At 37.9% G+C, this 27,965-nt stretch overlaps 1 protein-coding gene across 2 annotated transcripts in view; it reads left to right on the forward strand.

Moving 5' to 3' along the window:
• Window positions 1–16,085, forward strand: part of CAPZA2 (capping actin protein of muscle Z-line subunit alpha 2) — a 31,270-nt gene extending 15,185 nt beyond the window's left edge. The window contains exons 2-10 of one of the 2 annotated variants that reach the window (XM_065843289.2): window positions 265–328; window positions 2,319–2,370; window positions 3,076–3,139; window positions 3,653–3,859; window positions 5,032–5,111; window positions 6,624–6,702; window positions 10,217–10,288; window positions 12,809–12,871; window positions 13,758–16,085. In XM_065843289.2, coding sequence (XP_065699361.1) covers window positions 265–328; window positions 2,319–2,370; window positions 3,076–3,139; window positions 3,653–3,859; window positions 5,032–5,111; window positions 6,624–6,702; window positions 10,217–10,288; window positions 12,809–12,871; window positions 13,758–13,898 — 822 coding nt within the window. In that variant the 3' untranslated portion in view covers window positions 13,899–16,085. Of the gene's footprint in view, window positions 1–204; window positions 329–2,318; window positions 2,371–3,075; window positions 3,140–3,652; window positions 3,860–5,031; window positions 5,112–6,623; window positions 6,703–10,216; window positions 10,289–12,808; window positions 12,872–13,757 lie in introns of those variants that run through there. The other variant, XM_065843284.2, reaches the window with a different exon arrangement.
• Window positions 16,086–27,965: the final 11,880 nt, after the last annotated feature.

Here is a 27,965-nt window from a genome sequence, read left to right on the forward strand (position 1 = left end):
TTGGCAGTAATACAAAACAGAAATCACTCAATTTATCTGTCTGCTTCCATCCCATATAATCTCCTCGATTCTCTTTGAAGAGGTGGAACTTTATATTCTGTATTTTTAACAAAGACACAGTAGTTTAAATAAGGTGAACCAATCTATGAAGCAGTGGGAGTTGTACAATTTCAGGTCTGAGTATTAAAGCTCTACAATGTATCACTGGTTTGAATAGGAATGAATACAAGTATATACAACCACATAATTGTTTTTGTATTTAAGGTGCGTATAGCAGCAAAATTCATAATTCATGCTCCTCCTGGGGAATTCAATGAGGTGTTCAATGGTGAGTATCTGTCTGCTCGCTCTGTCCATTCATTTAAGGCATTAATATACAGCATTATATTGTCGATTATTCTCCTGAATTTCACATAGCTTATATTTTAGCAGCTTACTTGCTGTAAGAGCTGGTTTTGTAGCTTGGAATAATAAGCTTTGCAGTCACAAGACAGCTTGGAGTTTCAATGCAAAAGGGGTAAAGTACCACTTTGTGGTTTAAGAATGAGCTCGCTTTCTGTTTTTAATCAGTTATGAATTAACAGTTGCTAGGGTTTTTGTTTAGAAGACACATGTACCCTTTTTTTTTTAGTTTAACAGAAATTAAATGAACTGAAGTTAAAATGGTCCTTTTTTTAAGAAGGAGTATCATTACAAATACTTAACCTTGCATATAAAAAGAACTATTGCTTAATGCCAGTTATGAAAAGAATATTAACCTTCTCCAAATGTTTTAACTCTTAATTCTGGGCACACTTTGTTTTACTGAGTGTATTGGTTGGCTGAAAGGAAACTTGAAGTTAGCTTCTCTCAGCTGTTGTTGCCTGAACTTTACCTAAGATGTTATATTTCTTTAAAAGTTGTTGTGTTTGTCTTGCATCAAGTTATGTGGGCATATATATCACCTACATTTTGTATCTGAGCTTACAACCAACTTTGGTGCTGTTTAAATAAAGACGTGGTTTTAGTATACTGAACATTTAGTCAGTGTCAGGGTGGAGAGAGCTTAAGTTTGTTAAAGAATGTAATGTCTTTATAAGTACATTGTTCTTCAGTTAAACTGTGACCAGCTGATTATTATTTAAACTAAGCTTGTACTGCATTTGTGAAATGTGAGCAGCTCATTAACCCAGCTCCCTGAAGGTTAATACAATTTTCTATAGCAGTACTGCTATGAACTTCATTGTTGAGTTAGTTCACAGTTGCAACTGCCTGCTCAGTAATGGAGTATAACGTGTTTGAAAACACATAACAAAACATTTGGTCATAAATGTGTGACCAGTGCCAAATGAAATTCAGGCTGACATCTTATAAAGTGGGAGAGAAAGCTTTAAATCCCAATTCTGTAAATTGTGATTTTGTTTGTTTGATTTGGCATGGGCTTTGTGGGGTTGTGGTGGTTTTGATTTTTGTTTTTGTGTGGGGTTTTTGTTGTTTGTTTTTATGCTTTTGTGGGGTTTTTTTAATTTTGTTTTGTTTTTTTTTGTCTGGGGTGTTTTGTTGTTTGGTTTTTGTTGTTGTTTGTTTTGTTTTAAGAAAAAACACTTCAAACATATTCCATTGTTGTGGGTTTTTTCACTCGCATGATATCTTGGGAATCCTTAGAGTGTAAAATATTATAGTGAGACTAATGATAAGTCCCTTAAATTGTTAATAAAATAGTGCCTGGTGAGTCAATTATTAACATAAACAACAATTTACTCTGTAGTAAATACGAAGTCATTCTGAGGAGCATATTTACTTTATTCTGTATTCATATGTTTTGTGTATGATGGTAGAAGAAATGGTATTGTGATATATTGTGCTCTGAGTACTAAGTATCATTAAGGAACAAGAGCAAAAATGATAAGTCTTAAAAAAATTAGTACAGCACGTACCATATTAATGTTGTCAAAATACAGTAACCGCTACGATCAATATAGGGTGATGGATTTGATATTTTGCATCTTAAAAGTGAACTCATTTGAATCCTGTGCTGTTCTCATTCAGAACTTCTCTAAAAACTAGTTTAACAGATTCCTACAGCTGTCACACAGGCTGTAGAATATGGCTTTTATCTGCTTACCGGATTGTACTGGAAGGGATCCATTTCCATACTACTCTGCTCATTTTGTTCAGTCAGAGTTATGAAATGTGAAGCAATAAATTTCCTACCTAGTAATCTATACAGGTATCGGGTGGTTTGGATTTTTTGTTTTGTACAGTCTGTTGACATCTGTTCTGTAACTGAAACACATTTCTGAGTTAATGGTACTTTTATGTTGTAAATTTCCTTTCAGATGTTCGATTGTTGCTTAATAATGACAATCTTCTCAGGGAAGGAGCAGCCCAGTAAGTACCAGATGCCACATATTCAGTTGCATAAAAGCAAGATGTTTTTCAGTAAGACTTTCACTGTCAGTAAAGTGATTCATTTAAAAAGATGTGTGCCTGGCAAGTAAAACCGTATTGTGTTATGTGCTTCTTTGATCAAGATTAAATCCTTGGCAGAGGAGAGATCTCTACTGCATCCTAAAGATTAGAGCAACTGTTGGAAGTGGGTGACCTGCATTTTGGAACTAGTCTCCACCTTTTCGGATTTCATTTTCTGTTTCTTGGTAGATGTTACAGGCACTGAACATCTGTAAGATACTGCTTCCTTGGACCCCACTTTTATAACAAACCATTACATCTACTGTATTTCATGTCAAAATTAGTTTCATCTGTAAGAATGGAGATGTCTGGCTTAGTAGGTTGGATCCCTGTGGAATTTAAACGTTATCTGCTCCTCCAGTTTCTATGGGTGATTGTAAAGCTTATGTGATTGTTTATAACAGGTTACTTTTGAACTTAAATCATTGTATAGTGGTGGTTGGAATCTAAACAAGGTGATTCCAAGGATTTGAGCCTGCTAGATAATAAAGCACTGATATAATTTTTGATGCATCATTGCCCAGATTATTAGCTATTATTTAAATCTTACAGCTACTAAGCAAAAAGATTGTACTTAATGCAGGCTTTTAGTGGTGATTTTGTTTCATTTCTTTTCTCTTGCAGTGCATTTGCACAGTACAACTTGGACCAGTTTACTCCGGTAAAAATTGACGGTTACGATGAACAGGTATGAATACAATGAAATTACTTGCAATATTCCTTAAGCTGTTAACGATGTTCTGGTATTGGAAAACATTTTGGCAAGAAAATAAAATGTATCTTCCCTGCCAGAGTATAGAGATCATGGCCTTCCAGTAGTACCAGTTCCAAAAGTTAGTTATTTGGGCATCTAAAGAACTTGAAATTTCATTCTGTGTTGTTGCCCTGAATTAAGTCAGACTGGATTTGAAGCTGTAGAAACAAAATGCTCCATCTTTAGTACTAGAAGACGTGAATTTCTGTATTGCCTTGTTCATCGAAGTATGACAATAAGTATGAGAGTAAGATTCAGGATTTTTTTCTGAGTTGGTGTGTCATGTTAGCCTTGTCCTCTCTTCTATATGCATTTTCTGTTTAAAATGCAATTCTTTGGATATGAGTAAGTTCCAGTTAAATGTGGGATATAATTAGATTTGACATGTTGGGTTTTTTTCCTCTTTATTCAATAGCAAATGTTGTTAACTAAGATTTTATAATACAGGTTTTGATAACAGAACATGGTGATATGGGTAATGGGAAATTTTTGGATCCCAAGAACAAGATTTCTTTTAAATTTGATCACTTAAGAAAGGAGGCTACTGATCCTAGGCCACATGAAGTTGAAAATGCCATAGAATCCTGGAGAAATTCAGTTGAAACAGCAATGAAAGCGTACGTGAAAGAGCACTACCCAAATGGTGTCTGCACAGTAAGTACTAAGTTAGATAACCACTGTACCACTAAAAAAAAATTGTAAACCAGGAAGATGGACAGTTTCAACTGTAAAGAATTTAGTCCTGTCAAGGGTTCATATAGGGAAATGAAGAAAGCTTCAGAAGTTTAGTATGTCAGCTGTTGGATTACTAGTGAGTGGTTACTGCAGGTCATAATGAAGACTTAACTCTTAGTTCATTTATTTAAGTTTCTTTTAGCATTAAGACCTTCTGTAGAGTACTGCAGGTTGATCCTGGCTACCTGAATGGTTACTTAAAATCATAAGATACAAATGTCTGTCTTGGTTTGATTCATTTACAAAACTGTCAGTAAAACAAACTGGTTTCTCTCCATCATATCTCCTATATACAAAGTACTATGTTCTTACCACCAGAGTCAGTAGGTTCTGATGGTTTTTTAGAATAAAACCTCTGAATCTGGACCAAAATAACACTCGTTTGCTGTTAGGAGCCTTATAACTATTTAAAGTTCAGCAAACTGATCTAATATAGCTGTCTCGTGCTTGGTATTAACCTGATTGGAAAAAATAATTAGCAAAAAAGCGTAACCAAACAAAAACAAACAAAAAATCTGGTTGCTAAGTTAATAAGTTGAATTGGATTCCCAGACAGTCAGATGAGTTCCAGCTTCTGTAAAGGAAACCAGACTGTGTGTTCATTGAGGTCGTTTGTAGTAGTATTTGATTTTAGGAGATAAAGCAGAACAGAGGACTGAAACCACCCTTTTAGTCACCTTTTCGCTAATATGTAAAGGCTTAAATCATCATTTAGTTGTAGGATAATTGATATCTGAAACCCAGATGGTAATATTGTCACAGCAGTCACTGCAATAGGCTTAGAATTCATGTAGTTGCAGAAAAATGAGTTTGCCGTATATAAAATTTCAGTTAAGATGCTTGATCTTCAGATTTTTCTAATCTTAAATTTTTCTACATTGTAATATATACTTTTATATTTCATGTACTGAATATTATGTATGAACCATAATGGTTATGAAATTAAATTTTACAGTTTATGTAACGATAGTAGAACTAGATAGTGCTAAGCAGTTTAAGCAAGACAGATACTGAAACTTCAACTCTGTTTTTTTGTGTGTTGTTTTGGTTTTGTGGGGTTTTTTTAATTATTATTTTCATTTCTAATTAAGGTGTATGGTAAAACAATTGACGGACAGCAGACCATTATTGCATGCATAGAGAGCCATCAGTTCCAAGCAAAAAATTTTTGGTAAGTTTCTTTATGGATACAAATTCAGTAAAATACAGCAAACTGAATAATTGCACTAGTGCCATTACACTGATAATCCTTAGTTCAGGGAAGGAGGTGCAGGCATATCGTGCATGTAACATTTTCTCCTTCCACCCATCCCAAGTTTTTCTGCCAAAACTATGTAGAAATCTGTTCCTTTGTGGTAAGTAAAATGGCAGACTGCTCATCTGCATCTCCTTTGCAGAGCTTGGGGATCATTGTAAGATTCCTTATGACTCTCCCAGTGTATCACACTGCACTATTACCTGTGCCTCTGTTCCCTGCTTGTGTTGCTTCCTTTGTGACTGACAGAATAGAAACAGCTCCTCCTAGTTTGCATGTAGGACCTGGATCATTGATTATTGGGAGAGGTAAATAAAGGTGATCTTAGATGAAATGAACCCCGATAAGCTGCCTATTTATTTATTTATCCCCTATACCTGGCTACCTATCCCTTCCAATCCCTAACATTCTGTGATTCTGTGATAAGCTTTTGTATAACTACTGGGTCAGCCTTAAGGCTACCAGTAATATTAGTGTCACTGAGTTGGCTGACTCTTTCAGTTTCCTTAAAGATGCCGACAAACTTCTCAGTTGCCTTAGTCTGAGTTTTCAGTGGTAATCTATAATTTGGATATTGTTATAATTGAGTTAATGTTGTTAGCATCTAGGTTGTGTCAATATAGATCCATTAGCAGCTGTTAATCTTTGTCTTTCCCATTGGTGGATGCACTGGAATCTACACCTAGCATTTGTAGGATTGGAACTCATAGTATCAACTTTATTTCTTTCTTGACGCGCAGAGGAGAAATCAGGAGACAGACACAATGCATTCTTAATATAGCTCTAATTTACTAACCTTCTAATCCACTAACTTCATAACTAAATAAAAAATGTCTAGTCTACAGGAAAGAAATCAGGTGAAACTGCAATCTCCCCATACTGTTTTCCAGATGTTTGAAACTCCCTTTAAGCAATTTGGCAAGGATATTGAGTTTGTGGAAGGAAATAATTGTCCTGGAACAGAAATGCTAGAAGAGCTGAAAGGCCTAGTTACGGTTCAACATAGCAGAAAGTCTTGCTGCTTTAATGTTCCTTCCATTCAAGTTTTTCATAGCCTGAAGTGTGACTTCAGCTGATCCAGCAAGTCATCCAGGACCCAGAAACAATATATTGACTATATATGCCTAATTAACAATGAAGTGGGGAAAGAACACTGGAGCCTTTAGGTATTTTCAGAAGTGAAGTCCTGTTGTTAAAAGGTCCTTACTAATGAATCTCCTTGGTCCACATCCAAAACTGTGGGTAAATATTTTGGAAAACTGTTCTCTTCTTGACTGATTACAGGGCTGAATCTTCAGGGAAAGATTCTGTGCACGTGTAGTTGCACAGCATATTTCATTCTCTGTTTTCCTTTGACTATCAGTTGTATGTTTTGTTTTTTCCTTAACTAGTGGGGTGACATCTGATTTCTGTTTTATTTTTTTCAAGGAATGGCCGTTGGAGGTCAGAATGGAAGTTTACAATCACTCCTTCAACCACTCAAGTGGCTGGCATCTTGAAAATTCAGGTATGCTTATCTCAGACTGTGTCCTAATCAGTAAAGTCTCCAGTTATCATCAAGGGAGACTCAAGCCAGTGTGTTAAATACTGTAAGAGAATTTAGGGACCCAATAAGCAAAGCAGAGATGCCCATTCAGTTGAGTGTTAGCTACCTAATTGCATGTTTACCTAATCCTTACAAACACGAAACGTGTTTAATGTAATGATTGAGAAGAGTGCAGGTATATTCAGCCTGTTTGGTTTCCTGAATTTGCAGTGGCACAAGCCTTTCCTGAGGGTAGACCCTTTCTGAAGTAGAACTTTTTTTTTAATGATAATAACAGGGTTTTTTTTCATTTTACCCACCCTATTGTTCAGACAGATGAGAACCTTTGGTTTCAGTTATTCCACTATCTCTAGCTTTTGAATCCAGGTCTACTTCATTCAGAATTGTCCATCCTGTTGGGTTTAGGGCATTCAGAAAGGAAGTACTGTCCAAGCAGGAATGCAGAAATCTGGAGACCAAAGGAAATCTGACTGTCATATTGTAGGCAGGGTGACTTGACTTCCTGAACTGATTCCCTGGAATGTGTACATATATTTTGCAGGAGTTTGTTAAATTAACGCTGGGATCAGGGACTAGAATCTTAGTGCAGTCTCGCTTTCGGTGTAGTATATCGTGGTGGTTTTGGTTGTTTGTTTGTTTTTTTACAAGACATAGAGTCAAGTTCCCTTTTCCTACTCTTTTTGTGCCCTCATGAGTTCTGCACTTCCTTACTACTTATTGACTTCAGAAGGAAGATGCAATGGAATGGTTTTTTAGCCATACATAGCCTAAGGCTTGGGTTGTTGTTTTAGGATGTGGGAGCTGTGTTTAGATCCCACTCCCCAAGCAGGGGGCCTGAATCTGATTTCCTATTCTGCGGCAAATTCTATAACAACTGAAATGATACTCAAAATGTAGACAACCATTGTTATGTTGTCAGATCAAGATGGTCGTGGCAAGCACCCTAAATAACTTCTGAGCTTCTCAAGAGTTAGGGAGAATCTAAGTAAACTATCACTTAAATTTAGCTTGCAGCAAAACAGGCATTTTCTCTGCAGCATGCACTTTTTGTCCAGATTATCCAGAACAAGGAGGCAGATGTCTACCTAATTTTGGGAAAGGTTAGCCCAATAGCCTAGAAAATAGTCTGTAAGGGAATTTAGTGAGGTTTTAATTGGCATCTCAAGTTGTGCACTGGCTGATTTTATATTTATTACTATTTTACATAAATAATCAAGAGATTATTTACATTAAATTCTGTTTTGGGGAGTGATGAAAAGTTTTACTTTTTTTTTGCTTGGATATGAACTACTTGTTTCACCAAGGAATTTTGAACTCTGAAGAAATTGTACACAATTTCTAAAAGATTTGAAACAGTGTAGGTGGGAGTGTTTCCCCTACCCTCCTCCAAAAAAACCAAAAATAGGTACTTCAATTTTTTTTTTAAGGAGCAAATTAATTTTCTACGATATGAACTCACTACAACATTAGTGAAATTTCAGACTACTGAAATTTCAGTGTTATTTGCAGAATCCTTATGACAGTGATATGGCCATTGCCCTATATCTGATAAGACCTTTTATGAATATGCTGGGGAGAATTCCAGCATCACCTGCTGTCTTCAGGTGTCTTCAGTATTTTTAAGTTAACTTGCACAATTTCTTCCTTTTTTAAAAATTCTATTAATAAATTCTAATATAGGAGTTTCTTAACTGTCTTTAATATCTTCCATTGTTTAATTTTCTTTTAATTATATGAAAAGGGGAAACTGCAACAGCAGACTTTTACTACAACTAAGTCTGTGATGTTTGACATTTTCCAACTGTGCATGGACAACTGATAAGGGTACTGGTTACTAATTTTACCTCTTAGATAATTTGTTACTCTCATCCCTCCTTAGTTAACCTTTCCAAGAGGTTCTGTTCATAAGCATCATCCTTCTTGTAGTCTTCTGAACCCAGTCCTAGCATTCTAGAAGGATGTCAGCAGTGAGGTATAGTACAGAACAGTTACTTCTCCTATTTTGTATCAGATATAACACATCACAGAATTAGATTTGACTCTTCATTCCCGTTAAGTTTCTAGACCTGAATGGTTGCCAAGAATGTGACTCAGTGCAACAGATGTTTGTGCTGACATTGGCTTCAGAGCTCAGGAGGTTTGGGCAGTGGATTGTGATGGAGAAGGGGGGAGATTTATACTTCTCTGGGTTCTGCTGTTTTGTTGGGAGAGCTCAGAATTTTGCACAGAGTAAGCACTTCTCGTTTTTTGGGAACTGGACTGAAAAAGGCTGACAGAAGTTTCACTCAGTAACGTTTGATTTGAAAAGCAGCTTATTTTATAGTTAGGATGATACCTTTTGTTGAAAAATGAATACTTGACAATAAGCAAAATAATCGACCTGAACCATAGGAAATAATGTTTTTCTTATATAGGAAACCATTCCTTTGCTTAGGTATAGCAATAAAGTGTCACAGAGTAAGACAGCTTATAAAACTGAGGGTCTCTTGCACACCTCATGATGATAATGTGTGTAAAATTGTAGTATTGTGCCTTAATCTCCAAATTAAAATGCTGTCTTGCCTTATAAGGTGAAACACAAATGCTTCAATTCATCGTAACATCAGCTACATTTACTGTTTATCAAAACTGTAAAAGGTCTTTAGATACCTCTTTGAATGTCAATGAGCTGCCTAACTCTTCTGTATCAGTTATTATGAATGAGTACATGTAAGTTTATATATGCTTCCTGTTTTTTAAGTTTTCCAACAGTTGCATTAGGACGTAAATGTCTTCAGATCCTTCCCAACTTAATTTGAAACTACTGAGGTTGGCTTGGGTAGAGTTTTACTGGTCTCTTCCTCCTGCAAAAATAATCAAGGAAGCTGTTCTATAGATACAACATTTTAAGAGTAACTATAATTCTGCTTTGCTATCTCACCTTGGCAAACTTTATCCCAAGTAGCTCTTTTGTCTAGATAAATATCAGCTTTTGTTATGAGCTATATCTAATAGCGGGAAATACCAAAACTAGGCAGATCGAGGAAGGGAAGCTTAATGTTGCACTTGCCCTAGAAAGCATCTTGGGTAAAGCAGAAAGACAAGCTCCCAGTATTGTGAAGCCTTGCCAAAACTATTCTCATTCTAACTATATCTTCAGCATTTCAAGAGTTTCTAGTAAGGTCACATACATAGTATGTCATTGTCATCTTCATGATGTCAATCAAAACCTAAACTTCTTTGCATGAAATACCACTTAAGGCACATCAACACAAAAATGTCTCCAGAGTAACCTCTTTACTATTGCCCCTCAAAAATATTTAAATTCTTCAGTGTTTTGGATTTTCTATTTTTTTTGTTCTTCTGTAACATTTTATGTGTATTCTTGTGATTTATAAAGGTTTATTATTATGATAAGTACTACAGTAATTTGATTTTCCTGTATGTTGTTGGTCTGTAACATTTAGTATGCTATTCTTTGTTTAATTTTTTATAGGTTCACTATTATGAAGATGGTAATGTTCAGCTGGTGAGCCATAAAGACATACAAGATTCTCTAACAGTGTCTGTAAGTGAACTTTAAAGACCTTAGTGTGTATATTGAAGTAACTTTTTAATCTAAAAAGAGAAGCAAACTTAAAAAAAACCTCAAAAGTTTGGAGGCTAGTTTGCTCTTCTGCCTGAATGGGAATTAATGTTCTAATGTATCGGTTTTTATGTAACATGTATTACTTCTACCTATCATGTAGTTACTGATTTTAAAGAAAAAAAATGGGTGTTTCCAGGTGGCATTTATAAGCTAAGTTAACCTTGAATGTAAAGCTTTAATTAGATTGCTGTCAGTCTTTGTACCCTTCTGTTGTATTTAAACTTTGGTCTGCAGAGCGACCTATACAATTTTTGAATAGGAAGGAGGTTTGAATCATAATAACCCACAAGCTCTGGGAGGTTGCCTCCTTTGCTCACTAGGAGAAGACCAGTATGCTAAAAATAGTGAACAACTGCTACCAGTTGAGAAGCAGTAGTGGGAATTCTGTCTTCATTTCCTCCCTGTCTGTAACTGGTGCTGTCAGTCTCTTGCTTTTCCCTACAAAAAGCTCTTTCAGAGATGCTTCAGCTTGTGAAGCATAAGACACTAAACATAAAGCATATTTTTTTTTTTCTATTTCTTTCCAAATTGATCATTATAGTAATGAGGAGGAGGTAATAAAAATTGTTTGGAAATAGTACCAGATATGAGAGTTGGTAATGTTGAAACATTAACAACTACTACTTTTGAAATAATGCTTCTCTTGCCTAAACAGTAAGATGTTCTGTTGGAGCATTCTTTAATAAAACTTAAGTCAGCATGGTTAAACTGGCAAAGGGAAATTGTAAAAATGAACAATAGAAGTATTTTAATGATAATGACCAGCAGCTCAGTTCATCAATAAAGAACATTGTGTGTTCATATAAAGCGATACTTGTTGGCTTTGGAGTTACAGTAGCACCATAAAGAATGAGGGAGTGTTGCCAACTGATAAGGCTTCTGGAGCTGTAGATATAAAATTACTTTTGACCCCCTAAGCAAAGGGATCTGTTCAGTCTTTCACTCAACTAAGAGTTGCTTCAGGGAAGATTATGTGGAAGAAATGTTCCTTTCAGTAGCTTTTGCTTCACTTTCTATTGGGGAAAAAACTTAATCCTGTTCTGCGATTTGGTAAAGCAGCAGAAGACCAATGAGTAGAAAAACATCTTTTACATGACTTTCCTACTAGTAAAAAGCAAGTATGTTGCTGATTACCAATTTTTAGCCTTGGTTTTGAGCTTCATATAGGGCAGAGGCTGTACAGGTTCTTAGTTCGTGCAGAAGGAACAGTAGGAGCCACAATGATCCCTCTTCATTGTTTGGCAGAGAAATAATTTTATACCATCCATGAGCATAACTGAAATTAATGACTGAAGAGTCCTCTTGTTGCCAGAGCTATGAATAATTTTGCTGAATGTTACGTTCCTATCCCTAATTTCTCTCTGAGACAAATAAGACCTTGCACCTCCGAATTCTTCCTTTCACTAGCAGAGCCCTTGAAATCATTGCTTCAGTTCACTGAAAAGTCAGAACTTTTTCATTTGTTCTACTTGGTCTCTGCCTCTTCCTTCATCTCTCTCTCTGAGGTGTGCCAGAGCACTTTCACAGCTGGTTGCTGCAGCTTCAAGGAAACTTTGGACCAGTTGTAGTTGAAGCTGCAGTAGCTTTCTTCCAGTCTCTGAGAGATCACGTGGGGCAAGAACATTCTTATCTTTCAACAGCTTCTGCAAAAGCACCTGTAGGAATGTCTCCAGCACCAAGTTGGGAGTTTCAAAATTCATGGGCCCTCACTTCCTTCTTGAGACTTCTTGGAAGCACTTCAGCTAACTTGTTTCCAGATTGACTGACAGGTCATTTTTTATTTTTGAAACATACACTTACATATTTAAGGTTGAGGCCCATAGCCAAGAAACTGTTCATCAGTCATGATGAAATTTGGGCATTGTGGTATGTTCCACCTTCATTTTTGCAAGATGTATTTGGGGATGTTTTTAGAAGATCAGATATAAAGTCTAGTGTTTGGCTCAACTTAGTCTTCAGATTCAGAATGTTTAGAGGTGAACAAATTTGTTTTGGTTTTTTGGTTGTATTTTGCATGCTTCTCGGTTAGCTGCTGTTCTTTAGTTTTCCTGAATTTGTACTGGAAATTTACCGTTGATAACATCTGTATTCCATGTGGTTTTAGAGACTTGTGTGTGTGCGTTGTCATATTTCCAAATGCTGTTCTGTTCCATACATATTTTTATCATACCATAGAGTTTTAAATCAGAATATTTTAATGAGCTCCATGATAATCTTTATGCTTGTTGCAGTTGGACTGTTTTTCATCTTAATATAATAATAAAGTGTCATATGCCTTTTGAATGAATGTTTTGTTCAGGTTTGGTTTAGCTGCTAAAGGGTCATGTGTTCTCATGGAGTCTCCCTGACGTCTCCCGTAATTATAGGAAAAAACATAGCCCAACTGGTCTTAGAATAATACTCTGTCAGTCAGACCTAATTCAAATTCTCTTTCCCTAGAATGAAGCCCAGACAGCGAAGGAATTTGTAAAAATTGTAGAGGCTGCAGAAAATGAATATCAGGTATGTTGGAAACAAGCACTATATCCTACATGTATAACATTACCATATACTTAACCAAAGCTAATATTCTATAATTAGTGAGCTTGTGATATTAAGATAATGCACTTCCATATAAATGTAAATACATTATGTGCTGCTGTTAACTGTATCCTTCTTTTCCTTACCTTCTGGTGATTGCACTCACCTATTTAACATTCTATTACAAGTCATTTTTTGAGAGCAGAAAAGTCTCTAGTGATCAAATATCATCAATTCTGATCTCTTTCAGTATTAGCGCATTCCTTAAGTGGATTTTTTGTACAGATTCCATTCAGAGGCTACTCTGTTAGACAGCTTTGCTAAATATGCCTACAAGCATTATCCATTTCAATTAGTCATTTAAAGTTAGGAAAGGATAACTGTTTTAGATATCCTCTGTAGAAGTGGATTCATGTTCATTTATGTCTTGAACTTCAGGTAAATTTCAGACACTGTGTTCTGTCAGTTTTTTGAAAAACTATCTTTAATAAAAATTTACTATGTATATGTTATATGCATTATATTTGAGTTTATATAATGTTGTGGAAGACTTTGGTGTCTGAAATTAATGATGTATGATGTATAAGCTAACTCTGATCAGCATCTTATCCATGCTGCTGCTGAACCACGCTGTGGTTTGCTGAAACACCTTGGCTACAGCCAGATTTATTGCATCTGTCTCACTAATTTTCTTCATGTAGTTTCAATCAAGATCTATCAGCTTTCTTTCATAAAATATTATTTTAATTTAGTATGTTTTAATTTAGCCTGTTTAAGAGGTAACAGACTATTCAGTCGTTGAACTTCTTGGATGACATTCTAGTTCTGTTCTTCATGTGTGTTTCTTTTGTATGACTTTGTTTAACAGACTGCTATCAGTGAGAATTATCAGACTATGTCGGACACTACTTTCAAAGCCTTGCGTCGACAGTTGCCAGTTACCCGCACCAAGATTGACTGGAACAAGATCCTTAGCTATAAGATTGGAAAAGAGATGCAGAATGCTTAAAGTGAACGTTGCATGACTGGATCATTTTAGTGTCCTTGTATACAAATAAAAATTATTACAAAAAGTATTTGGAACTGTCAAATCACCCAGTCAGCATGGGCTTTTGCCATTGAAATCACTGTAAGTAGTTTGGTTAGAGCACAAAGCTTAGCTAAATGACTTTTTTCCTTTTTCTTCCTTTTCAGAGGGTTGCGATTTCAGTATAGCTGAATATCTTCCTTTAGAATTTCTGTTGTACCTTTATTTTTTTATAATGAAGAGACCATGCCTTTAGTTTTCAATTACACGTCAAGAACAGTTTGAAAAATATTTTTGCATATGATAACCCTTTCTCTTGCTTTCATGTGAAATGGACAACTTCCAAAATTTGCTGGATTCTTTGTGAAGATCAGTAGTGTGCATTTCTAGGTCAAGGTCAACATGGAGTTAGCCATAGGTGCTGTTTTGAAATCATCTATCCTTTCATTGTGTGTAAAATTGGGAAAAGCATTTTCTATATCATTTAAACCTTTAAGAATAATTATTAGCTAGCTCCATGGTAACTAATTTTCTAAAAAAGAAAAGGCCAAGGTCTAACCCTGTTTTAACATTTTGAAATTAAATAAAAGTACTTATTCAGAAATGCATTTAATGCTTTGTTCCTGAAAATTACTTAAATGAGCTCAAACTCAATTTGCCCTTGAGGTTTTTTGGTTTTTTTATCATGAAGCTACAAATGTATTATAACAAGGCATATTGTAATATATATAATCCTGTACTCATTACTATGTCTGTCAGTTTATTTTTTTTCTTGGATTGAAATGTACTAAAATTCAATGTGACATTAAAATGCAAATTTTCTATTTATTTGAGTATCAGATTGCTTTCTGATATAGCCTGGTTTCGGTGTTTCTCTATATTTTTAAAATACTGCTTTAAACAGCCACAAACTGGTGGCCTGCTGGCTATTCTCAGTATATTTGCAGATTGTTATAATATAATCATCCATTGTTTCCATCTGCATTTAAGAAACAGCTACATATGGAAGTCTACTTAAAACAGGTATCTTTCAGCTTCGTTTTGGCTACACAGGATGGAAGAAATTACAAGACCAAAAATAGCACATTTGTCTGGAGAATACTTGCCCTGTCTGATGTATCTTTTACTGAAAATAGACACCAGGTATCTGAAAACACAAACTTCATTACAAATGTTGTATAACATTTCTGTGAAATGCATTGATGTCATTTTTAATCGGATGAAAACCTGTTTTAAAATATACTACCTAATAATATGCTCATGATGGAAGAGTAAACCAGTAAAGCTAACACAAAGGCTTTATATCTTTGTTTACAGCATGATCCAATTAATTACTTCGAACTCTTAAGTTACAGCATAGCAAGAGAAAGAGCTTAGGCTTGTACGTAGTATAAAAATGTACAGACAAAGCAGTTTACTAGTTGAGTTGTAATAGCAGTACCCCTGCATTCTGTGCTTCAGTGCTCTTAGAAAGGGGTATAGAATTAACGGAAGTTCTTAAAATGCTGCTACTTTACAGTACTAAACTGTACAGTAGAAGAGTAGGATTTGATCTACCACAGTCTTCCGGGAGAGTTCCCTCTTCATCGTCTTTGTAGATCAGCTATTGAACCACATTGTTCTTTAAAAGAAGGCTTATATAGTAGCTGGATATGAGCTAATAACAGATGCTGAGACCATGTCAGTCTTAACTAAGATCTAAATACAGACCTTGTTTGAAAAATTTCTTTAAACGTATTTAAGAACAATATAAAAATAAAAGACAGTGAATGGACAGTTAGGAGAACTGTTAACGGGCAACAACAGTGCGAATAACTTTTCTAGCTCTTAGAATATTGTGTATGACCGGAATCAGCACTGGCTAAAAGTCAGAATGCTATTTTTCTTACCTGAAATAAAAAGCTAGTTTTAAATATATTCATAATAAAGAGGTATTTTACTGTGAAGTACTCTATTACTGTGTTTCTGCTTATTCGGTCCTGTGATAGTCTTAATTCCTTATCTTCAAAGAATAGCATCCTACAGGTGCAGTTCTACCAGTAGGTGAACATAAGGAGATTTGTATTGCTTCTATTTTTTCCTGTTGTGTTAATTTTCAGTCTGTGGGATAACTTTACACCTTGAACATCGAATTAAGTTATAGCTTCAATAAAGCAATTTATAAGTAAATCAGCTATTCTGTTACTTTTTCGTACTGGTATGCTGTATCCTGTTTAGGGGTAACAACTCCCCAGATGAAGCTGACCTGAGTTTCAGCTGCGGCACACGGCACACCTTGCGTTCTTGATTTCTCTCAGAATTTTGGATGTCACTTGCACTTTTTTGTTTCTACCCCTTTTAAATTGGAGAACTTTAGAACTTGATTGGTAGGCTTTAGGGTATTTTGTGTAGGTGAAGCACTTTCTCTGAGAAATTCTGCTGTGGCAATTGTCTTAATGTGAATTACTATTTGTTTATATTCTATTTTTAAATATAAAGACAAGCTTTGTATTGTGAAATGTTGATGTATTAGGCATTATGGGTTGTAATATGGACTTGTAAAATGATTGTGTTTATGAAGTGTATTACATCTTATGCAGCTTAGTGCCCCTTTATATGAAGGAATTTTTAACTTATGCAAGTAAGCGATTGTTCTTCCTGAACATCCGCAACAGGAGTGACAGCTCTGCTTTCACATTCTCCTTAGCTGTCCCTTTTTTGTATGTCTGTCTTAATTTAATACTGCAGGTAGAATTAAACTTTAAAATCATTGTAATTTTGGTTACATCACTGCTGCTGCTTATGCTTTACACGTTGAAAGCAGTTCTGTTGGCTGGTCCCGCTGGGAGCACTGCAGCATCGTTCACTGCTGAATGGACACTCAGCCCAGGGTTAAAAGTGTTGTGTGAGACTGAACATCTTTCTAGATGTGCTCTCTTTAGGGGGTGACTCCAGCCGCATCTGCACCAGTGATGCAGTTTTGTGCAGTTTTGGAGTAAATGCATCTCATCCTCACTTGCCACATGCCAGTTTGGCTGACAAAAGCAGATTTGTGCTCCTGAGTTCAGTTCTTCTGGGGACTGGGCTCTGGGTGTGCACCAGGTGCCAGCCAACTCCTAATGGTGACCTGGGTCTGTAGCAGCGGTTTCCTTCAGGCAGCTTGAAACACCCATGTGTTGAGGATGTCTGGGGGATCAGATTGGGCATGGCCTTCCTACCTACAGACTGTATGTACTGGAGATGTAGAGGTCAAACATCAGCTGTTTGATTCTATAGATACACTCCTATCATACTGGATTACTTGCTGAAACAGATGTAGCTTCTGCTGCATTTGTTTACGGGAAAGACTGAAACTGTTCTTCCTCTGATGCAACTGTACACTAGGTTTAGATTAAACTTAGTTTGTTCATAAACTTGAAGTGTGAATTTTTGTGTGCTAGTGTCAACTCTGTAATACATCTGAACTGTTTCTTTTGCTGGAAATGAGAAAACTCGCATCAAATTTAAACAACAAGAAAAAGTAATATTTTTTTTCCACAGATAAATGAAAAGAACTGTGAATGTGTACTTTATTCCTTCTGTGAAAGTGAATACTTTGTGGGCAATATTTTCCTTTGGTGCTGTGATTGGGTTACCTGTAACTGGTATTGCTCAGCACAGGAGAGGATAAGAGCAGTAGTAGTTGCCTTAAAGGATATATTCAGTAAACACATTTAGACTTCTCTGTGCATCTTTCCTTGCAAATCAATAAAGTTGCGCAGGGGAATAGGTTAGGTTTTTTTCTTCTTGAGCATGTAGGGACTTTTGCCTGACTAGCTGTAGTTTGAAATAACTTCAGATCTGAAACAACTTCCAGCTTATGGGGTTGTAAATGTGCCTGCTAAAGTACTGTCTGATTGGTGGGTTTGGGAGCACACCACCACATGCTAATAAGGACTTGTAGTAAATACTCATTTCTGTTCTGTATTTAAATATGCTTAATCTCTTTCAATATCGAATGTATACTGAGTGCAGCTACTGTGTAGGCATCAGTGAAAGAATTGAGAGTACTTCCTTTAAGTAGTTTCCCAGTGTGCAACTCAAAGTTCGAGTTACCTGTCAAGATTATTTCAGAAATTACTTAGGAATGATAACACAGGCTGAGCTACAGCTTTAGCACAACGCTATGAATGCAAGACAAGTAGTGTTGTGAGGAGGGGTTTGGAAAAACATGCTCATGATCCCCTTCCTTAACAGGTATGCTCAGAGGGGTTGCCAGTTACAGTGCAACAGCCTGCCAAGGCAAAAGTCACCTCTGGTGGTACATCTGGAACCTTTGCTGCTCCCCTGAGGCATGGAGAAGAGAGTTTTTGGTCCCATGGGGTAAAGAGGGGACTCGATATCCATGGAGCAAATAAGTGTGCAAAGGAAAGCTAGGTTGTGTCCTTTTTTGCAAATAAAGTGTTTATGAACCTAACTGAAAAAAATCACAGCCACAAGCTCTTGAGTGCAGAAAAAAATACTTATCTTTCATTATCTTGGGCTGTAGTAGATTTAAAATGTTTCCTTTCTGCCTGCTTGAGCTGCCTCCCAGCCCAGAGTGCTGGCTGTCTTGGGCAGAGGATGGTGGGGAGTGTTGTCTCAGACAGGGCATCTGCTGCAGAAGCTGGGTACCAAAAGTTAGGTGCCCAAAGGAAGAAGTGTTCAAATTCTTGCTGTGTGGTGAAAATGCCAGAAGGCCCCATCATGCAGCAGGAGGCCCAAATATTAGTCCTGTGATTTGGGATGCCGTCATGCTGCCTTTTCCCAAGTAAGGCGGTACCTACAGTTACAACATCTGTTAGTAAGATTACGAGAGCTACAAGACTCTGATCTATTTCAGTTTTCCAGGTAGAGCACTCACAAGCAGAAGCCTCCAGTCCCCCCTGCCTGTGGGCTCTGGCCTCTGCTGCCACCTGCCTGGGCACACGGGCTGTGCCTGAGCCCAGCCTTGCCCCTGGCACAGCCCAGGTGCTGCTGCGGTTGTGCTGCCCAGTAAAGCCTGGCCTAACCCCCACAGGACATTTTCAACTTTGCTTTTAGCTGCAGAAGCAAATGGAATAGAAACCTGAGTTTTCAAGAGCCATTAGCAGTTTTAAACTAAATAGCAGGAAGAAAAATCTGCTTCCTTCTTTCCTTTTACATGGTGCTGCAGCGTTAAGCCAGCTTTCAGATGCTTTAAAATTTGTGAACTTTGCAAGTCTTTCACTTCATTGTAAAAATAGGAACATGAGGTAGCAAAAATATGACAATATGACTGGACAAAAAAATAGTTGTGGTTAAAGACTTCAAAGTTCAGATATTCAACTGGAAGATTAATGAACAATAGTGGTGTCAGAAATCTTGAAATCCTTGAATGGAAAGCAAAAGCTCATCTTTTCATTCCACAGTGTGGCATGATCAGCTGCATCTCAACCATATGTGGCAGAACAGAGACTTGTCTGCTCTGAATAATGATAAAGATTGTCCTTTCTCTCCAAGTTCTTGTAGGGCTTTGGTAGTATTAGTATCACGGTAGACATTAGGAGATGTTAAATTTTCGTTGCTTTTAGCTGCAGGCATACAGAACAGCTTGTTCACATTTTCACATTTCAACAGGTTTATGTATTTGAAGAGCATCTCCAGACTCCGTAGCTTTTAGGCTGGAGATGGAATCCAGCAACTCTAATTTCTACATGAGATCCAATACACTAAGTCACTTCTCTACATCCTACTTTTTTTTCCTGTTCATTTTGAGAAGCTTGTTTTTCTCTGCATATTGTTCATTTTAGTCCTCATGATATTGTAGGCTCTCATGATGTTAACATAGTATTTGGATTTGCTTTTGCTAGAATCTGGTCCTGAATGCTGTCATATTCTCCAGCGTTGACTTCATCAGCAATTAGAAGACTTCTGTTATAATTTTAAAGCCCGTGCTAAATTAAGGAGGGGGGAAAAAAAGCACGAAACCAAAACTAAACAACACAACCAGCTACTTCTAGGTATGTGTGCCTGATATTAGGCTTCTCTACTGACAAAGCAGGCAGTAGGAGTGTACAAAAATGAGACAGTTCTGTATCGTAATGCTGTGGACCAGCCAGCAAATGGATTCTGAGCTCAGAGCATCCTGGAAATAAGAGTCACGGGCTGCTGTGAACTTGTCCAAGATGATGAACTGCAGCCTTGGTATCTGGGATATTTGTGCCAAAGGCAGGTACTTTGTTTAGCAGTACCCTGTAGGCGTTGGTATTGGTCAAAACAGAGGAGCTGCAATGTGCTGCCTGCTTTAGAGCTACGCATTACATAATATATTTTTTTCCTACCTTTTTTTTATGTGGAGGAAAAGAAAAGGCATCAATGCTCAGTCAGAGTTGACAAAGCAGCCTAAGCTAGGGGTCCAGGAGGATAACTTGCTCTGTTTTCAGACGCACTGAAGTGCATCTCACCTCTCTTTCCCTAGTATAGCTGGTATAACATCCACGCAAGCATTTTCCATGTCCCAGCAGTTCTGTGGGTAAGGATAGCGACAGGTAGTATCCTCCACTAACCGAGCCAGAACTTCTCATAGAGTATCAGAAAAGCCTGTGTCATTCAAGAGCTCATTTAAAGTTCCTGTAGGCGTGTACTGGGTACATAAAGCCCTTTAGCTGTCACAGATGCCAGGAGCCAGCTGAATTGCAGACAACTAGACCTGAGAGATGCTGCTAAGAAAGTAAAAGCCATATGCTCATGAAGAATTGAAGTGCTGCTCCTGTTCCTTTGCTGCAAGGCAAAGACAGAAGTTGCTATGTAACTGATTCTCCGGGTGCACAAGAATCTGTTCAAGTCAGTAACGAGTAGGTGTCCTGTCCCAGTTTGTTACTAAACTTAGTGAGCCGTCATCTTCCATCTAAGAACTTGTCTACCTCTCCGTAGTTCTTTCAGCTGTATACTTGCAGTTCTAGCAGAAGTTGGTGTGACCAGAGTTACTCTACCTGAATGTAAATGAAGAACACAGAAAGTGCCAGCACGTAATGTCCCAAAGAATAAATCCAGCTACCTGATACTTCCCCCTCCTGATTAGATCCTTTCAGACATAGTAAAGTTGCTACCCAAATTGTAGCTGCTGACACAGTGTGTTAAACCAATGCCTGGTGTCAAAACACAGATGATGACAAGGTTGAGAAACAGGGCAGTAGCAGATGCAGTCTTGGTAATCCATGATCAAGGATTGTTGTTCTAGGAAAAATCAAATTTCCCAACAAAGTAACAGTGGGTTTTTCATGGCAGATGATGGGTTTACTACAATTCTGTGGTCATCTTTGGTGGTGGAGATCACCACAGAAGATGAAAACATGGGAGCAGCAACCATTCCTACACCCTTTGCTCAGAACCTCTTGTAGTCTACTGATGAAATTGTAAGGAAAAAATCCTTCCATGTGGCTATTTGTGCCTGCCAGCAAGGTTAGGAAATGCTGAGGGGAAAGAACGGCAGTGTGGGGGTGAAACTCCCTGCATGTACTCAACAGGGTTTTCAGCTCATCCCTCTTCCCTGCTGCTGTGCAGAGCAACTGATTCGGATAGCAGGGTGAAGACAAACTGGCCTCATTAGCTGCGCAGATTATGTCTGACAGAAAGCGGAGTGTGCCGACACTGGAGTCAAATGTAGATGGGGATTCATCAGATGGGCTTTTGTCTGGAACTGAGGTGGAACAGAAGAACTCCTGTTGGAGCAGCAGAGGGGAAGATAGATCATTAACAACCATTAGCCAGAGTAGACTTGGGAAAGCCTGGAGGAGAGGGGTTCCTATGGATTTAAAATCTCTGCACAGAAGATAAAAGTGCGAAATAGAAAAACTAAGGACTTTGGGAACAGTCTGTATATTGAGATGAAAAAGGCCTGACAGATGGTTTTCTGGGAGGAGGGGGGCAAGAAAATGTACAAATATCTCTAGTAAAAGCAAAGGGAGAAGCAGAAGAAAGTCTTCTCTTCCTTTCCGAAAATGGCGAAATAGCAGAAGCAGGAATTAAAACTAGTCCTGTTTCTAAGGGACAATGTGTGGAAAGGGCAGGGTATGTTAAGAAGGGAAGGAATTGAAAGCCACTTGGATAACTACCACCTGTGTGCATCGCTCTCACCAGCACACAAGACACCCCTGATGCTGGCCTGGTCACCTCTGTCACACCTGTGGTGGGAGACCTCGCAGGGAGAACGAGTCCAAGAGAAAGGACTTCCCACAAATACTGAGAAATACTCTCAGCAGTCTGTATCTGTGTTAAGCACTGGTGTAAGAACTGCTGTGGCTCCATTTGTGTCTTCAGAGCCATTGCAGAGCATTTCGGTGCCAGAGCTGAGCCTGCCACCCTGACCTTGGTGCGTTCTCCCAGCTGCTGCAGCACTTTGCTCGCCCTACAGCTGCAGAGTCACCACCCAGCTCCCCATGAAGCAGTCGCTGTTGGGATTTAGGAGAATTTTGTCTCCATGCAATGCTCTTTACAATCCTCCTTTGCTATGGGTCTGCTCATGTTTCTCACCCTGGGGTGTGCAAGCCCAGAGAAGCTCAGATTTGCAGAAGTACTTGCTTTTTCAAATTGATGTCAGGCTGGAGTTCAAAAAGTATGATGTCACGAGTATTCTGCAATGCCCAGGATCCTGTATTATAGAATCATAGAATGTCCAGAGTTGGAAGGGACCCACAAAGATCATCGAGTCCAACTCCTGTCCCTGTATATGACAACCACACATTGCCTCTTTCCTGTACCCATCACCTTCCCACACAGGGCCTGAGACAGGCTGCAGGCTCTGTCAGCTCTTGCTAAACAAACAAGAAATGGTTTATAGGCAAGGGCTGCATTCCCCAGCCTCCTTAGAAGGGAGAAACACTGCCTGTGAGGTCATTCTGCTGCTTCATAAGCATTTGGAGAATGCATTATCTTAAGCCTTAGGCCAGGCTAACTCTGAAATGTCACTTTTGCAGCCAGGCTGCTTTTACTCAAGAAATGGCCATCAGGTCTTTTCATTTCCAGAACTCTCTTTCTCCTTAACAGACTACACCAGGGTTATCAACAAAGCTTTCTGTTCAGGCAGAGATTGTTTTGTACATTTTCTCACTACATATCATCAAAAGATGTTTATCCTTTTTCCACAATATTATAATCTAAATATAGTGAGGTAAATGTAATTTGGGACAGTGATTGTATTATTGCTGAAAGAGGAGGCAGGATGGACTGGATGAAAGTATGTCATAAGAAACGAATTTGGATGTGAAGAACAGCTGCTGGGTACACAAGAGAGAACGCCGTGAACCAGCAAGAATGTAGATCAAGCAAAACAGACCAAAGAGGGAAGAAAGCAGGGTATGAAGAACCTAACATGTAAGACACATAATTGTCCTGTTGTCTGAATTTAAAGACAACAGCTCATGGAGACCTTCACCTGTGGAGGGGAAAAGAAGATGGGGCCTCCATGTTCTGCAGAAAGAGGTTTTCTCACTAGTGATGCACTGGATGGATCTGAAGGGGTGAGATGAGCAGGCCAAGGAGGAAAGAATTGCATGAGGCAAGGCAAAAGGATATTTTGGTACTTGATTTTGTGAAGGTTTAACAAGATTTTGAGCCAAATCTAGCTGTGATATAAGGAAATGGTGTCCCATTTGGATGCAACCTGCTTCCATGGTAGAGGATATGCTGCTTGCCCCATCCATGTCTGCTGCCAGCCAGAGCTGTTCTCTTCCACAATAGCTGCCAGCCTCCAGCAGCAATAATTATCTGTACATGACTCAGCACTGTGACTGCTCAATTTCCTCCATCTGAATTTCTGGAGATGAAGTTAAATATAATTGCCAGTGGATTACTGTGTTTCTACCAATATGTAGCTGATAAAGATGCTGTGTTGACAAATGATAGGGGAAAAATAAACTATGCACCGCAAATTGTAGGTTTCAGAGGAGAGAAACTGAGACCTTTTTCTCTCTTAAAAAGCTTTGTTTACTAAATATAGTATCAATGCCCAGCAAATTAAAGATGACTCTCAACACCCTTTTTCTTAAGAAAAAATGGACAAGATACTGAACAGCGAGAAACATCTGTGTCTTCTCCACCTCCTGCACCACAAATGCATCTCCTTTAAAAAAAAAAAGGCAGATTTATTGCTTGGCTTCAGTCCAAGGCATGGATGTGGGGCTGAGCTCTTGTCCTTCTCCTTGGCCTGAACAGGGGAGGGAGAAACCAGCACTGGTTCCCTCCGGGGTTTTTGCCATCTGTCTCTGTCTCCCCATTTCTCTCACAGCCTTGTTTGCCTCCCGTGACGTACAGACCGTGTGTGGATGCAGATGCCAGACTCTGACTTGCTGAGAGCTCTTTCTGACCAGGGGCCAACCTCACAGCTCATGTGATTCCTTTATGAATCCTAAGCACGTACCATCTTGTACAAACACAAACATGTCTTGGTCCACCACCTGATTTTTATAAAAGATCTTCATAAAATGCCTCAATGAATGCGTGCATCCACCTACTTTGTAAAAATATGTAAGGATTAGTGGGCATTTTTTCCCTGGATTAAACAAACAAACAAACAAAGTGCTTTAGCAAATATCTGAAGATTCAGCTCCCTCAAACTCAGCTCTGCTGATTTCTGAACCGATAAAACAGGCAGAGCTTCATCCCCATGTTCCCACCTCCCTACTGCTTTGGAAGTAATAAGCAAGACAATATTTTTTAAGGTTTTTGACAAGTGGTGCTTGAGGCATGTGAATGCTTATTTGACTTTTCCTCATTAGTAATAGTGGCATATTCTTAAGTATTACTGTCTTCCTTTAAGCAGAAGAATATTCTTGTCATACCGTAACATCTCACTTTTAAGATGGGGAACAGAAACTTCAGCCTGGGCACACTGTTCAGAAGTTTGCAGTTGCATACTTTGGAAATATTTTTGTTTCAATAAAAATTGATTAAATTGTAAACTAAGCATGACTTTTTATTTCAGTCTTTCTTGGCATATTTTCAGTTCTCCAGACTGTGATTAAGGACCATGTGCTTTAGCTGAAAACAGATTTTTCGTATGTGTTTAAGCCATTTTATTCAGACTTGGGTATGTCTGAAAAGCGCTGCACATGGCATCCCATGAACTCCAGTGCTTTCACTCACATTGGCACGTTGTTTCTCACCATCACTGACTTCAGTTTAGACTGCCATCTCCAGTTCATCCCTGATATTGTTTAATATGTATCCGGTAAGTTTAATAGGTGCACTATATGCATATGTATTTATCTGTGTATTGATACACATGTAGATATATGCATGCATATGTATGCATATTGTTGGTTAATATTTATCTAGTTTAAAAGGTGTTAGGCATTACACTGCTTAGCTGGATTCAGTTGCTAACCAGGCATCAGCTGAAGGCCAGGGGGATGCCTGGCTCCTCTGAACCAAGCTGACCACGTTTCCCAGTGCTCGCAGATGTCTGGAGCTGATGTGGGTCTTGTTTGTGCCCTTTCTGAACACCTGGACGATTGTGCCTGCTCATCTCTTGGCTGCCAATAAAACTGCTGCAATCTTATTCTATACCTGGGCTCCAAGGGGATTGTACATTATGGGCCTACACAAAGTCATTGATCTTGGAAATGTTCAGACAGAAGATATTTTAAGGTTTATTATAAATATATAAATAAGTATAATAATTTAAAAAAACCCTTTAAAAACCTCATTACTTTGGATCTCGATCCAAAGCAGAATTTTCAGACTAAGCTTTTGCTGCACAGTGGTCCCACCTTTTCCTTCTTACATGCCAGGACCCAAGTTCAAGACCATTTCTCTCTTCTGGAAAAAAGACCTCATGTTTAGTAACTGTCATCACTTCTACTTCCTGATTTCATTTAGCAAAGTCATCAACAGTCGTATGAGAAACTAGGAACCCTGAACTCAGCTTATGGGAAAGAAATTAGTAGCATTCACATTTATAGATATTATTTGGAGGTAGGAACTGGGGTACCTGAGGGGTCATGTGAGAAAGCACTTAAATGAGCACAAGAACAGAGTTTCAAACCTTAGTAGAAAGGTAGAAGTCTCTTTTCAAAATGATTTTTGTCCAATGATCACTTCAGCTGTGCTCTGTTATGTCTTGATTTAGCAAATGAGTGCCTGGAGCCAGATGAAACTTAATAAAAACAAGTAGCTCTACTGAACAGTTTGCTTTTTTGACTTGTGAAATGCATGTTTTAAGGCTTTGTGTTAATACTTGGCACCCCTTCCTTCCTAACAGAATTGAAAGGAGAGATAATTTGTGTTAAACAGAGCCTGAACTGTTAACTTGTGTTTAATGTTAGCTTTAGTATTTAATGGGGACAACAGAAATGTAATTTGTCGTGTTTTTTCTTTCATTATTATTATTATCATCATCATCATAATCATCATCATTATCATCATCACCTTTTGTGTGTAGCACCAAGTAGAAATCCATTGGAATGTGCTGCTGGGAGCCTGAAGAGCTGGACTCCCTTGGCAACTTGTTTTTTAAATACTTTATGCTCACTGTAAAATGCATCAAATTACTGCAAAACATGAATAACTGCTGTGATTCCAAGGGAAGAAGACACAGTGGTGCTTAGAGGAAGAAAGGCAAAAAATTAATAATGTGCTTTAAGTAGGTGCAGTTCACAGCATTTTGATCTTCTAGTAATACAGAGGATATAAAGAAAGTACAGCTGAAAAAATCAACACAGTTCACTCCAGTCTCTCAATAAATGACAGCTTAACAGAATGAAAAGATTTTATAAAAATACATTTTTAAAAAGCCCCATAAACCACCACTGTCTTTCATACCTGAAATGAATTGATCACAGTTTTATAATATAAGCAATTATATTCTGAAAATTAAAATATGTAGAGAAAAAATTATAAAAGTGACAAAATTGCCTTTTTTTTTACTAATAGAGAATGTGAGATTAATATTTTGATTTATAAATAAGTGCAAGACGTAATAATGTTGATTTTTTCAGATGTGACTTATGTCTTCAGTGTTTGTAGCTGGAAGGGGAAGCTAAAATGTTTGAAATGTGGTTTTCTTTGGTATGTATTTAAACTATAAATGACCTTTTTGTAGCTAAAGGCCATCTGTATATTATAATTTTAGATGTTTTGTGGTACATTAGCAGGAATAAAACTTCTGTCGTTCTTGCACCGATATTCCAATATAGGGACTGCGGTCCTTAGATTGCACAGGACACAGCTTCAAGTTTCTCCATCCAGTTTCAAGTCCCATAGCACATTCTGGAAGAAAAAACTTGTGAATCTTGGTGCTTTCGATACTATGTGAGACGGTATCATTGTATAACTATAGATTTATTTTGGTATAATGTCTTTAGATATTGTAAACTTTCTGGAAAAGCTACTATGTTTTTCTCCATGGTGACTTTTTCATTGGCAGACTGGTGAGTCCCAGGACACAGTGGTCACTACCAGTTGGAAAAAAAATCTCCAGGATTTTTTGTTCTTTTGGTACTGCTTAAGAAATACTACCTGTTTCTTAAAATGCTGGAAAGTATTATCCTACTGGATCCTGATTATGGAAACATGTGAGAAAGATCCAAACAAATCGCAATGTACACTGCATGTGTTTGTAATCTGTGTGACATCAAAATATAAGTAGGGATCAGTTCTGTTTAATGGCCTGTTTTTTTCACCTTCTGTTGACAAGACTAAATACCTTATTGAGTCACGGAAGAGGAAAAATACATGTCAGAAAAGTACAATTTTGTGACTTGGCGATTGTGTGTTACCAACACTATCTCAGTAAGACGTCCTTACTTCTTGTGCTACATAGTATTTTCCAAGCCGGGGGGGAGTTATACCGTTCAGGACTGCTGGCTGTGTACACACAAATACACACAAGCAAAACCGTAGTTTTATGCTGTATTATCCTTGCAAGACGCTTAGGCAAGTAAACTGCCTCTTTAGGCTTAAAGTCCTGTTGCAGTGTGAAAATACCGCCTGAAATTCTTGTTTAAAATAGTAAAGACGTGCGGGTAAAAAAAAAAAAAAAGAGAAAAGAAAAAAGTTGCACGGCCTCGATGTTTTTCTTTAATTTTTCTTCTT

Source organism: Patagioenas fasciata, chromosome 1 (genome assembly GCF_037038585.1).
Source record: "Patagioenas fasciata isolate bPatFas1 chromosome 1, bPatFas1.hap1, whole genome shotgun sequence".
NCBI lineage: Eukaryota > Metazoa > Chordata > Aves > Columbiformes > Columbidae > Patagioenas > Patagioenas fasciata.